General features: G+C 51.4%; 1 protein-coding gene across 3 annotated transcripts in view; it reads left to right on the top strand.

The window, feature by feature from the left end:
• Positions 1-11,735, top strand: part of RAB7B (RAB7B, member RAS oncogene family) — a 35,135-nt gene extending 23,400 nt beyond the window's left edge. The window contains exon 6 of one of the 3 annotated variants that reach the window (XM_017525474.2): positions 11,648-11,735. In XM_017525474.2, coding sequence (XP_017380963.1) covers positions 11,648-11,689 — 42 coding nt within the window. In that variant the 3' untranslated portion in view covers positions 11,690-11,735. Of the gene's footprint in view, positions 1-1,846; positions 3,981-11,647 lie in introns of those variants that run through there. The other 2 variants (XM_017525472.1, XM_017525473.2) reach the window with 2 other exon arrangements.
• The last annotated feature ends 5,849 nt before the right edge of the window (positions 11,736-17,584 follow it).

The raw sequence follows: 17,584 nt of genomic DNA, 5'->3' as shown, positions 1-17,584 counted from the left end.
AGGGGAAGGGGAAGGGGAGGAAAAGTTAGCAATCCCATCCCTGCCGGGGGTCATCAGGCCAGGCCCCAGCGGCATGAGATACCACGTAGAGGCCCAGTTCTTTTGGGGTTAATTGGAAAAAACCAGATTTGCCACATCCAGAGGAGGGAAGTGGGCTGGCCGCTCCTCAGGATGCAGGGCTTAAGGCAAGGCCACCAAGGTGGCCAGACAGGGGGACAGGGACAGACTCCCACAGTTGCACCCCCGCTGACATGCTGCAAGCATCGGAATGGCATTGTATGATTTGTACGGTTAGAGGCACAAGTTGTCGGGAGGCCTGGGGCCTGGAGGTCAGATGACATGGAAACCGAATTACGGCCTGGAGGTTCTTTGGGAATATCTGAGGAACAAGACGCTGCCACATTGTCGGTGAAAATGACGTCATGAATGGACAGGGCTCAGCGGTGACCTGGACCCGGGGAGGGCGCGGATGTTATTAGGGCAGCACTGCCATGAAAACCTCAGGCTTTGCCCAGGCAACAAATGAGCACGTTTCTCACAACTACCCCAGTCGGCGCTCCCTCTGCTGCTCCCAAGATCCTACCAGGGTGGGGGTGAGAGATGGGGGATCCCCAGGAAACCAACCCCGTGAAGAAGGACTGGACCCCAGGTTCAGCACCACAAGCTCTGTGCCATCGGGTAAATTACTGCTCAGCCTGGAGGTGGCAGTGAGTGATGGGTGTGGGGGGATCTTCTCATGTATTTGGGGGACCACCCTCATCAGGGTGCAGGAGGCAGGGCTGGACACCACCTCCTGAGCTCCAGGGTCATGAGCACTAAGGGTTTGGGGATATTCACCAGCTGGGCGTCTGGCCTGAGCCTGGGAGCTACAGGGGAGATAAAATCACAGAGGAGAGGCAGCACCCCTGTCCCCGGAGGTTGCCCCCTGAGAAAGACACTTGAGATGGACTGCCAGGGACAGTTTTACATGACACCCAGGGGGCTCCGCACCTGCTTAGGTCCACGACAATATAACGCAAACCCCTTACACACAGTGAATGCTCTTCACTCACTCTGAGGCCCACAGGACTGAGGGAGGAACATGAACACGACTGAGCTCAGGGACTAGCTGAGGCCAGAGCAGCGTGAAGAGATGGGGTCCCTTGAGAAAGAAACCTTTCAGCCTGAGGAACCCATCTGCTTAAAGAGGGGCCCCTACCCGCTGACCACCCCAACCCCTGAACTGGGATGGGGGAAGGCTCTTGGTGACAAGCAGAGCCGGCTGGGAGGGCATAGGCTTGGCAGACTGAGAAGGGGCTTCCTCTGGACCCTTGCTGGGACAAGAGAGGCTGGAGAAGCAAAGGGGCCCAGGAGAAACATGGAGTCCATTGTAGGGAGGGCTCCCTGGACGCGGCCAGGACAGAGGGTCCACTGGCTTTTCCAGGCACGAGTAGGGGAGGCTGGGAGGTGAACAGGAGAGGAGGAGGCTGGGGGTATTGGGATGCTTGCGGGAAGAGGTCTCCAGGAGAATGAGGAGTGGCCTCCGCCTCTCTGCCAGAGCCCACATGACACCTCAGCTGTCCCCTCTGGAGAATGGAAAGTTACAGGACTTGGCTGGAGGTCAGGAGACCTGGGCTGCTAGTTGAGACACTGACCTGCTCTGGGGTCCGGGGAAGAGGCTGGAGGGGAGACACAGGAAGAAGGAGGCTGGGGAACGCCAGTGGCTTCCCCGTCCGGGACTCAGTTTCCCAGAAGTACGATGGGAAGGAAACCAGTGCCTGGGCTCTGAGGGTCATTAAGAAATGAAGGGCGGGCGGTGCTCTCTGCGTCTCAGGACCTGAATGCTGGCCTCTCTTTCCTTCCCCAGTACCAGAGCATCTTAGAGAATCACCTCACAGAATCCATCAAGCTCTCGCCAGATCCATCAAGGAGCAGATGCTGCTGACCCCCGGACGCCTGCCCTGGGTGCCCAGAAACAGAGCCTGCCCCGGGCCTGGTCACCCCCCGCTTGAGGACAGATGACCATCCCCCTCCAGGCCCACTGCCTGCCCAAGCACAGCAGAGGGGACCCAGGCTCCATAGCAGAGCCCTTGACCCCGGTTCTGGGCCCAGAGTCGGAGGGCAGCCCCTGCCTTAGGCTGAGGACAGTGAGAGCATCCAGATGAAGCTCAGAATGTCACAGCCAAACCCTGGCCCTGGGGAAGTCGCAGCTTCCGCAGGGGCTCCAGCTTTCCCGCTGCCCGTCCTCCCCCCACACACTCCCGCTCCAGAACGCACAGCTCCGCGACTGACCGGCCACTGACTAGAGTCTGGTTACATCCTATGGACAGACCTTCCTCACCGCCCCCCACCTCACACCCCGTCCACTGCAAGCAGAGCTCTGGACGGCGGCACAGCTCAACCTCCCTCAACCAGCAGGCCAAGGAGTAAATGGCTGCACCCCACATGCCGGGTTCGTCTCAGCTCCTCGCAGGAGCTCACGTGCCTGAGACCCACTCTCCTCCCTCCAAGGTAGAGGACTGATGGAGCACAGGAGAAATCACGAGGGACCCTGGCTCATTCCTCCCTGCTGGGTGCTCAGGCAACTCACATGAACCTCTGAGTCTCCACGTGTTCATCTGTCCTGTGGGGGTGCTATGTGCCTTCCCTGTATCACAGTGTGATGTGGGGTTTTGAGGACCAGAAGCTGTGCTTAAATCTAGTTGATGTTGTCAATATGCATTTATTTATTTCTTCCACAAGCATTTTTGCATATCCACTATGTACAATGCATTGAGGTCCAGTGAAAACCAAAAGAGACAGGGACCCTGTTCTCCTGGAGCCAACATCTGGTAAGTGCTAAGAACAAAGGGAAACAGGGTAATGGGATGGAGTGACAGAGGCTGGGATGAGTTGCTATTTTAGACGAAGTGGTCCAGGAGGGCTTTCCTGAGGAGGTGGCATTTGGTCTGAGGGCTAGAGCATGAGAAGGCAGCTGCCACCTGAGAGCTGGAGAAAGAACATTCCAGGGAGAGGGAGCGTCAAGGCCCAAGGCCCTGAGGCAAGAACAAACCTGCCATTTCCCAGGAACAGTGAAAGGACATCCATTGACCTAAGACAAAGCTGCTGTCCCAGAAACAAAGCAAAGGGGGGACCTAGCTCTCTTGGGCGGCTCCTTGATGCTCTGCGGTCTGACCACCAGAGGGCAGCAGTGCTCCTTCTCATCCCGGCTGAGCAGCCTGGATGCTCATCAACACCTGCGAGCTGTGTTTTCGTCCTTCAGATGCTCAAACCTTGTTCACGGCTTGTGGCACGTTCGGCCCTTTGGGATTTGTGAGACAAAGAATTCCAATTCCTTAAGCCTAGTAAGAAATGAGCAAAAATTTCCACATACATGACTCAGTCAAGAAATACTGGAATGAGATGTGAGAGAGCTGATGAAGCCTCCATCCCTGCAGATTCTAAGGCTGGAATCTTTTTCTTCCGGCTCCAGGCAGCACGGACAGGGCCCATCCTGGAGAGGGTGGACAAGATGTCTTCTCGGGGTCTTCAATGGCCAAGTCCATGCCCACCACAGAATCTTTCTGTCTACCCAGAAGTATCCATCTCTGAGTTCCAAGCAGAGCAGGGGATGTTCACCTGTGACTGTCATGTGACTTGGAAGATACACCTAGGGATCAGGGGGAGACCCACAGGGGGATTTGGGAGCCAGTTCTCCCCCCACCTGGCTCTGGAGTGTGAACTGGTTCATTCTGGACACCAGCATGGAGCCAGCTCGGGAACGGTGGGAGGGCGGGGCGCCGGCAGCCTAGAGCACAGCTCTATCTGTGTCCTTCAAGCTCCCGGGGAAAAATGATGAGCCCCATGGGAATGGCACTTTGCACATCACATGGGCTGTCCTGGGAGTCAGGCAGAGTGTGGATTTTCACGTGCAGTGTGTACCCCGCAGCCTGTGCACTGCAATGACAAGTGGAGCATTTCTAAAGGTGCACAACAAATAAGACGTGGTCTTCTTTGATTTTTTGTGCTGCTTAGATTTGATATTTTTAAAAATAATCTACATGGTTTGACATGAAAAAGATGCTAAAGGGCAGACAACTAAAAGTGCACTGGGACTGGCTATGTAATTTACAGGGCCCAGCGCAAAGTGGAAAAGCTGTTCAGACATTCTTAAGAGTTTCCAGACAGCAGCAACAGAGCCTTCGGTCAAGGATGGGCCCCGCTGAGGGCAGGTCACTCATTTATGAAATCAGTCCTTAGCAAACAATGAGTTCAGACACTCTGCAGCTAGAATGGAAAAGACTCTGAGTCTGCAGGAGCCAGAGCTATGCCGAGATCCAATGCGAGGCCCAAACCACACATTTTTCACCTTCCTCAGAGTCAGGACGGAATGTTCCAAATGCAGGGTGGGGATTGCAGAGACTGAGAACCCGCAGCATCCATTCTGTCACAACTAGGGGACACCTTGGCCCATCCCCAAGGCAGAGGGAACTGAGTCAGCCATAAGGGCCACATAGAGGCCCTCCCTGTGCACCAACCCCCACCCTCCTTCCACGCTACTCCCGAGTCTGGGACTGGCCCTCAGTGCCCACCCCAGCAGGTGCAGGGATTGGCAGAGGGAGGCAGCATCTGGGGGCTGTGACTTGCGGCCGGGACAAGTGGCACCCACTGGAGCCTGGATGGGGGTGTACAGGCAGCACATCTGGGGCCCTTCCTTACCATCCCTGTAAAGAAGAGGGCCAGGATGCCTAAGACCACCCCATGCCCAGCACAGCCCCACTGCGAAGCGCAGCTCCAGGCAGCCACTGAACAACAGAGGGAATCCAGGCCACGGCTCTGGGTGGCACATGCCCTTGGGGCTTGGGAAAAAACAAAACTAAATCTTATCACCAGATAAACATGGGCTAGGCCAGGGTGGGTGCCAAACCTCCCACAGGGATTTGGGGAAATGCTGACTGTTCCTGCCACTTGCTCCCACTCAACAGAGGTCCCCAACCCTCACTGCGCGTTTGGTGGCCTGCCTTATCCACCAGCCACGGTCAAGGCCTCAAGCAGGTCCCTGCAAGGTCAGGCACCAGGTGGCACCCACGGCATGGGAGTCCTGGGACCTCACAGTCCCGTGGGGGCTTCAGAACAGCCACACGGGCAGTGACACCGGACTGGCTGAGAGCTGCATGGCAGGCCTAGCGTGACGGTGGGCTGTGTGCATTCCTGGAGGCTCCCTAAGGATGGGTGAGGACTGGCCAGGCTAGGCAGGAAGTTGAGCTCCTGCAGAGGGCAATGGCCTGTACCAAGATTGTGTACATGTCTGGGGGTGGTATGTGGGGTGTGTATGTGTGTGTGTGTGGTGTGGTGTGTATGTAGTATATGTGTGTCTTTGATGTGTGTCTGTGTATGGTGTGGTGTGTATGTAGTATATGTGTGTCTTTGATGTGTGTCTGTGTATGGTGTGGTGTGTGTGATATATGTGTTCTGTGTGTATAGTATGCTGTGTGTTTGCGGTGTGTGGTGTGTGTGTATGATGTGTGTTTGTATGTGGTGTGGTATGGGTGGGGTCTGTGCATGAGTGTGTGGGTGGATGGGTGTAGGTGGGTGTGCAGTGTGTGTCTGTATGTGTGATGTGTGTGGTGTGATGTGTGTGTGGTGTGGAGCTATGTGCATGTGTGGTGTGTGTGGTGTGCTGTGTGTATGTATGTGGTGTGTATGTGTAAGGTTTGTGGTGTGGTGTATGTGCATGTGTGCTGTATATAGTGTGACATGTGTATGTATGTGGTATGGTGTATATGCATGTGTGTAGTATGTGGTGTGTGCATGTGTAGTGTGTGTGGTGTGTGTGATGTATGTGTGTGCATGTATTTGCATTATGTGTGGTGTAATGTGTGTGTATGTGGTGTATGGTGTGTGTGTGTACCTGTGTGCACATGTGTGGACATGTATGTGGTATGTATTGTGTGTATGTGATGTGTGTGCTGTGTGTGGTATATGTGGTGTAATGTGTGTGTATGTGGTGTGTGGTGTGTTATGTGTTGTGTATATGTGTGGTATGTTGTGGGGGGCTGTGTGGGGTGTGTGGTATATGTGGTGTAGTGTGTGTATGTGGTGTGTAGTGTGGTATGTGGTGTGTGCATGTGGGGTGTGTTGTGTGTGGTGTAATGTGTGTGTATATGGTGTGGGGGGTGTGTGTGTGCATGTGTGTGGCGTGTGGTGTGTGCATATGTGGTGTGTGTGTGTGGTGTGCATGGTGTGTGTGTATGATGTGTGATGTACATGATGTCTGTGTTGTGTGTGAATGGCATGTTGTATGTTTGTGGTATGTGGTGTTTGTATGTGGTGTGGTGTAGGTGGGGTCTGTATGTGAGTGTGTGGGTGGGTGGGTGTGCAGTGTGTGCTTGCATGTGTTGTGTGTGCCGTGGTGTGTGTGATGCGACTGTGTATGTGTATGGGGTGTGTATGTGGTGTGTAGGTATGTGCATGTGCAGTGTGATGTGCATGTGGATGTGGAGTGCATGTGTCTGGCGTGTGGTGTGTATGTATGTGTGCATGTGTGGTATAGTGTGACGTGTATGTATGTGTGTATGTGGTGCAGTAGATATGCATGTGTGTAATATGTGGTGTGTGTGGTGTGCGTGGCATGTGTGGTGTAATGTGTGTGTGGTGTGTCAGTGTGTGTGTGGCATAATGGGTGTGTGGTATGTGGTGGTATGTGTGGTGTAATGTGTGTGTGTACGTGGTGTGTGGTATGGGGTGTATATGTGCCTGCATGTGTGTGGTATATGGTGTGTGCCTGTGTAGTGTGTGTGGTATAATGTGTGTATGTAATGTGTGTGTGTGTGTATATGTGTGCACACCTGTGTGGTATGTGTTGTGTGCTTGTGTGGTATGTTTGGTGTTTGGGGGTGTGTGGTATTTGTGGTGTAATGTGTGTGTGGTGTAGGGTGTGGTATATGGTGTATGCACATGTGGTGGGTGTGTGTGGGAGATGTGCAGTGTGAGGGGTGTGTGTGTCATGTGTGTGCAGTGTGGTATGTGGTGTGTACATGTGTGGTGTGTGTGTGTGTATGTGGTGTGTGGTGTCAGGGGTGTGTGTGTATGTGTGGTATGATGTGTGTGTGGTGTGTGGCATGGTATGTGGTGTGTACAGGTGTGGCGTGTGTATGTGTGTGGTGTAGTATGTGTGTGGTGTGTGGTGTGATGGGTGTGTGTTGTGTGTGTGGTGTGTGGTGTGGTATGTGGTGTGTGCATGTGTAGTGTGTGTGTGGCATAGTGTGTCTGTGGTGTGTGAGGGGGGATGTGTGTATACATGGTGTGATATGTATGTGGTGTGTGGTGTGGTATGTGGTGTGTGCATGTGGTCTGTGTGTTGTGTGTGTAGTGTAGTGTCTGTGGTGTGCAGTGTAAGGGGTGTGTGTGCATGGTGTGGTGTGATGTGTGTGTGTGGTTTGTGGTGTGGTATATGATGTATGCATGTGTGTGTGTGTGTGTGGTGTGCAGTGTGGTATGTGGTGTGTGTTTTATGTGTGGTGTAGTGTGTGATGTAGTGTGTATATGTGGTGTGCAGTATGAGGGGTGTGTGTATTCGTGGTGTGTGATGTATGTGTGTGATATGTGGTGTGGTATGTACATGTGTGTGGTGTGCAATGTAGTATGTGGTGTGTGCATGTGGTGTGTGTTGTGTGTGTGGCATAGTATGTGTGTATGTGGTGTGTGGTGTGAGGAATGTGTGTATGCATGGTGTGGTGTGTATACTTGGTGTGGTGTGTGGTGTGGTATGTGGTGTGTACGTGTGTGTGGTGTGTGGTGTGGTATGTGGTGTGTGATATGAGGGCTGTGTGTGTATGCATGGTGTAATGTGTGTGTGGTGTGTGCAGTGTGGTATTTGTTGTGTGCATGTGGTATGTGTGTGTGACGGGGAGGGGAGCGGGCTGACAAGGCAGGAAGGCAGAGGCCCTACTGGAGTGTGGACACCATGACTCAGCATGAGGAGGGGGCAACACGAGAGCCCATGAAGAGATGGGTCTGGGGGTGTGGCACAGTACCACTGCCCTGAGCCTTACTTGTATCAGAGAGTCCCAGAGCAGCCCAGGGTGGGGTCATTTGCCTCATTTTGGTTGAGAGGACTGAGGCCTCCTCTCCCTCCCGCTCAAATCCAACCAGTTCCTGCCAACACCACCCTCATTATCTCTCACTCCACCCATTTCCTCCAAGCAGCTTTCTTTGACCCCCTAGACCCGCCATGGGCCCACCTCCCCCCCCATCACAGTGCCAGAGCACCAACTCTGCTAGGACAGAAGTGCCACAGGGCAGGGATTTTCATGGGTTTTATTTTCCCTCATCTCCCCTCTGCCCAGAGCAATACTTGACAAGAAGTTGGTCCTTCCTATTTTTGGAATGAGTAACACCTGCAATATTTCATCATAACTGCTTGTCTATTTGCTCTTAGGCTGTAGTCTCCTTGAAGGCAGGACCTGTTTTGAGTCAGCACCCAGCAAAGAGATTGGTGCACAGTAGGTAAGAAATATTAGTGGAATACAGTAGAATATTAACACAGCTATTTAAAAAGAATAAAATACAAAAATTAGCCAGGCATGGTGGCAGGCACCTGTAATCCCAGCTACCCAGGAGGCTGAGGCAGGAGAATCACTTGAACCTGGGAGGCAGAGATTGCAGTGAGCTGAGAACGTGCCACTGCATTCCAGCCTGGGCAACAGAGCGAGATTCTGTACCCAAAAAAAAGAATCATGAAATGTTTATTATTATGATATGGACTAGACATCCAAGATACCTCTTTATGAGAAAAGGCAATGGCAGATTCATGTGTATAGTGTGCTATCTTTTCTATAATAGGAGACTTGAATAAGACCGTATATTCATATTTGCCTGTACATTAAAAAACTTGGCCAGGTATGGTTCATGCCTGTAATCCCGGCATTTTGGGAGGCCGAGGCCAGTGGATCACTTGAGCCCAAGACTTTGAGACCAGCCTGAGCAACATGGCAAAACCTCATATCTACAAAAAACAAAACAAAAAATATTAAAAAGTCGCCAGGTCTGGTGGTGCACACCTGCAGCCCCCAGCTACTCAGGAGGTTGAAGCCGGAGGATAACTTGAGCCCAGGAGTTCCAAGCTGCAGTGATGCATGATTGCACCGCTGCATTCCAGCCTGGGCAACAGAGTGAGATGCTGTCAGAAATCACACACACACACACACACACACACACACACACACACACACGACCCTATTCTAGAAGGATATATAATAAAAGTGATGACCTTCAATAAGAGGGACCAGGCTATTGGGGGTGAGTTGTGGGAGCAAGACTTTTCCTCATAGAGTTTTAGACATTGAACTTCCAGCTCTTTGAGTGTATTACCCAATCAAAAGTGTAAAGGAAGGACATAAATATTAGTAGAAGGCAAGGGAGAATGAAGGAGAAAGAGCAAGCAGGGAGAGGGGCAGACCCCAGCCAGGATCTAGCTGCCTCCAGTCTGTCACACCACATGGCCTTGAATCCAAGGCTGACAAATTTAGATTCTGCTGCCAGAGAAGGACACGCATTAAAAATCCCACAAGCTCACGTGCTCTGGCAAAGATGCCAAGTCTCGCAGGTGGGATGATATGGCCACGATTGTTCTTGGTTCTCCTGTGTCAGTGAGGAGGCCAGTTTTCTCCTGGGACGTTGGTCAATAACTGCAAGTGTTTCTAACCTCAGAGGCTCAGCTCTGGAGATAGACTATCAAGTCTGTGCACTGCTCCATGAATTACCATATAAATGACTATCCTTAGGGTAGATTGTTCTCAAGGTTGGTCTCAAGGTTGTTAGGTAGTCAATAATTTGGAGCCCGCTTTCCTAAGCTTAACCGTGGCCCCTCAGAAGACCCTCCTCCAGCTTACCAGCTACAAGGAAAATGGTACAACTACTTTGGAGCTGTATTGAGTAAAAATACACCGCAAACAAGCCCTGCAGCCTGCAGGTCACCCCTGCACTTACGTAACCCTGTCAGGTGCATCAGAAGACATGATGAAGAATTTTCTTTGTAGCATTGTTTGTAATAGCAAAACAAAACAGAAAACCACAACTGAAAGTGATCCAGACGTCCTTCTATGGGAAATTGGAGACATAAAATGTGGCACAGTATATCCAGACAATGGAATTTCACAGCAGTGTAAATGAATAAACTGAAGCCACAATCAACTGGGTGAATCTCAGAAGCCTGTGGAAGATGCAAAGCAAGCAGCGGAAGACATCGCAAAACACTTATATCAAGTTCAAAACCAAACAAAACGGAAGGGCTGTCTTCACACATGTTTATCAGAAACACGTGGTTAAAACAACCAAAAACATAGCAAGCGAAGGATAAATCTGGGATTGAGAGAGTGGTCACCGTGGAGTGGGGGTGGTGGGGAAACGGCCGGGGGCGGTGCAGTAGGGGTGAGGCACGCACCGTGACAGGCCTTGTTGGAAACGGTTTATTCCGTGATCACTGGCAGTCATTTTATTATCGTACCTTCTATCTTAGTTGTGGGTTAACACATATTCTTTTTCATGACTCAAATACCCCAGCATAAAGATCTAATGCATAGCCTGAGCTGTGGGGCCAGGCAGGCCTGGGTGTGAATACTGACTTTTCATAGCCGAGTGACCCTGGGCATGTCACTTAGCCTCTGAGTCTCTCTCATCTCGCCAGAATGGTCATGCTTCCCTCGAAGCGCTCTACTGATGTATGAAACGTGCCTGGCACATGGTAGATACTCAATGCATTTTTTTTTTTTGGGGGACCGAGTTTCGCTCTTGTTGCCCAGGCTGGAATGCAATGGTGCTATCTCTGCTCACCCCCGAAACCTCTGCCTCCCGAGTTCAAGTGATTCTCCTGCCTCAGCCTCCCGAGTAGATGGGATTATAGGCACCACACCTGGCTAATTTTGTATTTTTTGTAGAGACAGGGTTTTTCCATGTTGGTCAGGCTGGACTCGAACTCCCAACCTCAGGCGATCCGTCCACCTCAGCCTCCCAAAGTGATGGGATTACAGGCATGAGCCACCGCACTCAGCTACATTTTTTAGAATCTATTTGTGAATTCAGGCATTGGACTCTGGGATTCCCCATTGTAGGCTAAGGACACGATAAAGGAGAGCTGAATGAATGAATGAGTGAGCAAAAGAAAGAATTCAAAAATTCTTTTTCTACCTCCACATCTCTCCTCTGAACGCCCTCTGGAACTCAAGTCATCTGTTTAGCACTGGGATCACTTAAAATAAAACTTAAAATCCAATTCTTACACCGACTTAGAGTCTCTGGAAGCAGGTAGCGGACAAGCTTAGCCCCACAAAGATTCTGCCTCCACCCTCCAAACTGGACAAAAGATCCCTTCGGGAGGAACTCGCTGTGTCTACCCTGCCTCCACAGCACCTGGCACCTTCTGGGCCCACCAGCTGCTCCTCATGAAGGCAGCTGCTCATTAGAAGGAGAGCCCATCAGTTGGATGTATCTCCCAGACATTTACAGGCTTGGGTCGGTCCCTCTTGAATCTATAGGAGTGATCCTTGACCTTAATGTCTCTCAGCAACTTTGGTCGTATTTAGGACAGCCCATGATTAGAGGAAATTAAATGGATTCTTCTTTTAGGCCTTCTGAAAATCTCTGCTAGACTCTTATTTTTTCCGCCTTTGGCTTCTTTGTTTTCTTTCAGGCTAGATCCGGGGGAGGAAATTACCTGCGGAATCATGGATAGAGAAGTATATTAGAAGTCAGACAATAAAGCCTCTGTTTGACCTTGAGCCAGACCCATCATTTCCAGCTTGATTCAGCTTTCTCCTCTGTAAAATGGCAATAGTAATGATTTATTGCTTACTTCACAAGGATGCTGAAAAGATAAAATAAAGCCATGAATATGTTGGTGATTTTAAAACTATAAAGTTCTTTATAACCTGGTACAAAGGAAGAATACTGGATTTGGAGTCAAAATATCTGGTGTTGTTTTTTTTTTTAAGCGTTGAGGCATATTATGTGCCAGGCATGTTCTGATAACTTTATGAATGTTAACTCATGGTAGTTGGCACAATAATCTTGTGAACTAGGTGTTATATTATCATTCTCATTAGGCAGATGAGGAAAGTGGGGCACAGAGAAGTTAAGTAACTTGTCCAAGTTGCACAGCTAGTATGCGGTAAAGCTGAGATCTAAACCCAAAGAGCCGGCTCCAGAAACTGGTCCCCTTAACTAGCTTTTCTCCCTCCTGCTTGAGGAGTTTGAGCCTAGCTCTGCCACTCACTAATTCTTCTGTCCTTCATTCATTCATTCCACATACACTTACTGAGTGCTTACTGTATGCCACTTCTAGGGGCTGGGCTTGGAGCAATGAATAAAACAGGCTGTCACGGAGCTTGCATTCCAGCAACCACACAAGGTGTCCAGGGGAGTCAATGCTGTGGCGGATGGATGAAGCAGAGCGAGGGGCTAGGGTGCGATCCTGGGCCCATGGTGTCTTCTCTTTGAAACTCTGCTCTCCTACTATACAGTGTAGATACTGAGGCCTGCCCTGCCTCCTTTAAAGCTTTAGGGAGCAATCAAATGAACTATAGAGGTTTACACAGGATATGCACCGTAGAACACTATTCTTATAGAACACTATTCTCGTGAAGAGGCCATGCATTCACTGCTCTTGTCCCTTTGTTCCTATGGTGCTGTGCTCATACCTCTAAGCTACAGTCAACCTTGTTTCATACTTGGCCACGCAGGTCTCTGTGTCATCTAATAAACTGAATCTTTGAGGGCAGGACCAGATCCTGGTACAGGGTAAGTGTGAAACAAAGGTATCGTTATTAATAATCACAATTTAATGAGCCCCTATTAGTGCCAGATACTACCAGACACTTATATACAATGCTGAAATTAACCTTCAGTGTATAAGTTTTATCATCCTAGTCCCAAGGGAGACATGGAGGCTCAGAGGGCTGAGAAATCTGCCCATGGCTGTTCAGCAGTGAGTGACAAAACCACAATCAGTACTGGCTCCAAAATCCATCATCTGTCACCAACCCCCTACTCATCCACACTTGTCCAGTCAACAAATCTGACTTGAGCACCTACTATGCTCTTGGTGCTTTGCCAGGTACTGGAGACACAGAGATGGAGAAAGCAGGTGAGGTCTCTGTCCGTGCTAAAAATAGAAGTTACATGTAAATAAGATGGGCATGGGTCTGATCCACAGGGGGGGCTTACCCAGGCTGGGAGGTGGAGGAAGGCCTGTCTGAGGAAGGGACATCAGAGCTGAGCCCTGAGTGGCGACAAGGAGCTGGTAGACCTGGGAGGAAGGGCTGAGGTGTGAATGAGCTGGGAAAGTTCTCCAAGCAGGAGGCAGCCTGTGCGCCTGGAGAATCCCGAAAGGGAGACGGAGGTAAGAGGCACAGTGAGGGGAAGGCGTGTCCACACCATACGGGCCCTCACAGACCTGGACAGGCGTGGGGCAGCCACCAAAGCTTTCCAGGTAGTACAGTGATGTCATCTGAGGTCTAATTTAGAACGATTATGAATTGCTGAAATAACACTCGAGTCTGCTAATAATATTAAAACAATGTTTTCCATAAAGCTTGTTTAGGAGACTGGAAGAGAAGAGTGAAAAAGAAGCAGCCGGAGAAGGCGGAAGTAGGCTGGGAGCAGAGAAAGGTACTCAGCCAGCAAACGACTCTTGCAGGGGCTTCCCTTCAGCTTAGCTTCAGCAGAATCCAGCCTCCTTTACCTTATACACAATCATAATTGGCTGTAAATGGAAATCACTGAATAGATTTCCAGACTTCTGCTATGAGAAGGATCAGATTTCTTCTCCCTTCTCTTCCCACACCAAGGAAAGAGAAGGCCCATAAGCCAGAAGAAGAGGGGCCCTTCCTGACTGCTTGGGGCAGGGTGCCTGTTGAGAGGCTCAGAGGATGCTTCTTAAGACAGTGTCTTGTCCTCAGAAGAAAGGCTTTTGATTTCCAGATGCAGGTCGGTCTTTGCCAAAATGTGGCCTGGGAGTCAGGCTTTCTGGGTGGCTTTGGCTGCACTATAAGAAATGAATAGATAAACCAGCCTCATCCATGCTCCACTCCCACACATCTGTGAGTGAAAATCAGAGCCCAGAGGGTGGGCTTAAGGATCCTCCCAGACCTCAGGATCCTTGGGGCATCCTGGGTGGAACGGTGGAGGAGGGAGGTGGCACTGCTGGGACCAGGCAGAGACCTCAGGTGTCTACACTCGAATGTCTACACTGCCTGTCTTCTCTTCCCCACCCCCTGCACCATGCTGCTACCCAGTCCTCTTCTCCCTCCTGGAGAGGAGGCCGATCTGTGTCTCAGGAAGCTGACAAGAAGCAAAAGAAAGGAAACTCAGAAGAACTTTTAGGAAACAAAAAGATTGAATTAAAAGATGTCTGAAAAACTGAATAATTCTACCCATGCAAATTACATGAAATTATGTAAATTTATGTAAATCAGTCCCATTTCTTCCTCTTCTTTCCAAACCCATCATTTTGCACCCCTGGAGGTGTCTGGAAGTGAGGGGATCCTGACAGAGCTCCTTGTGCTAACACAAAGCTTAAAGAGTTGAGTTTTCCAATCTCTCCCACTCCTGGGATTACAGATTCCTCCCTGGGCTCCGCTTCACTCCACTCTGACCACAAGAAAACCTTTCCCGACAGCCCCCCACCACTCATGACTCCCTTGTGCTGGGGACTGGACAGGGCATGTATGTAGCATATTTAGAGTTGATGGGGCAGATTTGGAGGAGGGAGGAGCTGAAAATAGACTTCATGCAAATACAATCTCTCTATGCTAATGACATGCAAATATAACCAGTTTCCCTCTCCTTGGCCCCCTGGAGCCAAGAAATGACTTGTCTGTGTGCAGTGGACCAAAAAGAGGCCAGGAGAGAAAGCCAGAGGGAGGGAGAGGGGAGAGAGGCCTGAGAGCCCCGGCTGACCCCTACCCCCATCCCCACCCCCAAACACAAGTGACCCCCAGTGAAGGAACAGCTGACAAGGCAGTCCAGGCCTGGAGAGAGCTGTGGTCCAGGCACTGGGCTTGGGACGTGTGGGGTTATGGGGAGCGTTGCCTGTGCTCCAAGCTTTCAGGACAGGTGCTGTCCACCTTCACCCGCCCTGCAGTGGGGAGTGCCTCTCACCACCTCCCTCCACCTGTGTAGAGACTGTCCCCCTGGCGCTATTATGTCCTGCAGTTGCTCGTAAATGACAACACCCCCAGCAGCTGGCCCGCCCAGCACTTGAACCCCTTCTGGCTGGGCTGCTTGCCGGAGGATTAGCTCCTCTTTGGAGAACCCACAATAACCCTCCACATCCTTTGTGCTTCTGTTTGCAGCAAATATTGAAGCTCTCTCCTGAAACCCATTACAGGCCTCTGGGACAAAGGCTTTCCGCCGGTCTCCAGGACAGAGCCGATACCAAGATGTTCCTCGCTACTGTACCTGCCGCCTCACCTGCCGCTTCTTCTCTGGTTACCCCCGGAAGGAGATGATCCACATTCAGATGAGGCATCTCTGTGCCAAGGCAGTGCGCAGAGCAGATGCCATGGTGCTCACACCAGGGTTTGCCCCTTGGAGGGGATGCGCTCATTGCTCACTGGGTGGGAGGGGGTCACAAGTAGTTGGGAGATGCAAAGATCTAGGGTGACGGAGCGGGCTGGAGCTGAGCAGGCTGGAGCAGGTGTGCTGAGCTCTCCCGCCATCCGGGCTTCACAAAAACTGTTTGCTCTGCCCCGAACATCCCTCCCTCCCACTCCCTGCCTAATTTTCAGGGACCAGTTATATTCATCTCTCAGGTCTCAGCCTAGACTTCACCTCATCACCTCCTCCAGGAAGCCATCCTTGCCTCCCAAACTCAGGTGTCCCTCCTCAGCACTCACATCTGGTATTTTAACGGCCTGATCACTTTCTGCTTTCCTCATCCCGGCCTTTGAGCTCCCAAGGCATTTCTGTGCCAAAAACATCAGACACAACTCGTCAACGTGGCAGACAAATATGACTGAATAAATGAATGACTGAATGAGTTCAGCAGGTATGGGCTGTGCCTCATCCTGGAGTCCTCAGAATTCTGAATCACGGGGTGTTGGGTCATGAAGGGCCCTGGGAGAAGGGCCGAGAATCTTTCATGGCCTTCCATATGGACACCTCAGTTTGGTGACGGGCAGGCTGGGCTGAAAGTTCGCCAACCATGCGGCTCCCGGTGAGTCTCTGAACCAGCACAGGCCTCAGTCCCCTCATCTGGCAAATGGGTAGAACAGCATTGGAAAGATGGAGCAGGAGAATGTGCTGAAAACAGCAAAGGGGTTGTGTGGAGCTGAGGTGCGTGTGCGTGGTTGTGTGGAGGGGATGTTACGGACCTCGGTCTGGGGCGAGAGAAGAAAGAGGCGTTTTCCGGCAGGTATGTTGCCGCAGCAGACAACCAGCGGCCACTCTGTAGCAGACCCTGGGCGGGAGAGGACGTGAGGTCCTGTTTCCAGGCCTGAGCGAGGAGCAGGCATCTCTGGGGCTGGGATCTTCCAGCAGCAAACCTGAGGCCTGAGAGCCACTGGCCACTCTCCCCTGCCTGTCCTTCCTCTCTCCTGGTAACTGCAAGGACTAAGACAGGCCAGGAGCCAACTCCAACCCACTGCTGGCCAAGTTACTCATTTCCCTCACCTCAGTTTCCTCCTCTCTAAAGTGGAAATAACAACAGTGCTACTGCATTGGGCTGCTAAGAAGATTAAATGAGATCAGCTACATAAACTACCCAGCACATAACACATGCTCAGTAAACACAGTCCATTGTTCCTACCTGCCCCTTTACTCACCCTGCCTTGGTTCTGGGAACCACAGAAATCACCCTCCCATTTTACAGAGGGAGAATCCAGAGAGATTCTGGAACTTACCAGAGGTCACCAGTGACTCAGGAATGGGAGTCAGACACAGACCTGGGGTGCCCAGGGTTCTACTCCCATCTTCCTTTAGTTTGGGGCTTGAATCATTCTCTCATTGCTCCATAGGTACAAATCCAGGCCGCCCTCCAAGGCAGCAACAGAGGCTTGTCCTGCATTCCTCTCACCCCCTTGGAAATGCTGGGCTACAGAAACCCCCAAAAAATAAATAGCGGGACGGCTGATAACTGAGAGACAGACAGCAAAGCAGAAACAATTCCCTGACCCTTCCAGGCTCCCAGAGAGGAACCTGAACTGAGCTGAGGACTCTGGTGATGAAAAGAGGCATCTGAGAGCCAGACATCCAGCCAGGAAAAGCAAAGCCAAGGAGGCTCCAGCATCCACGGGTGGAGGAGGGCTCCTCGCAGGCCCGGCAAGCCAGGCAGGGGCACCGTTCTGAAATGGAGCTTTCCCCAGCGGGGCGTCAGAGCTCGGGTGGCAGCCTGGGCTGCTCGGCCCTCACAGGACTTTTAGTCACATAGGAGGCTGCTGTGGAAAGGAGGTGACATGCTTGAGAGCTGGCAGCAGTCAGCCTCCTAGATATGTCCCTGTATAAAGTGAGGGGCAGTTGGCATGAGATGGGGGCAGGAAGGGGAGAGGCTGCACACAAGGGCATCCAGCCTGCCAGGTACCACCTCCCACTCCTGACCGGGATCCCTGGCACAGCCTCACCCCACCTCCCA

This window comes from Cebus imitator, unplaced genomic scaffold (genome assembly GCF_001604975.1).
Source record: "Cebus imitator isolate Cc_AM_T3 unplaced genomic scaffold, Cebus_imitator-1.0 Scaffold38, whole genome shotgun sequence".
In the NCBI taxonomy this organism is placed as follows: domain Eukaryota; kingdom Metazoa; phylum Chordata; class Mammalia; order Primates; family Cebidae; genus Cebus; species Cebus imitator.
This window is presented reverse-complemented; position numbering and strand designations above follow the sequence as displayed.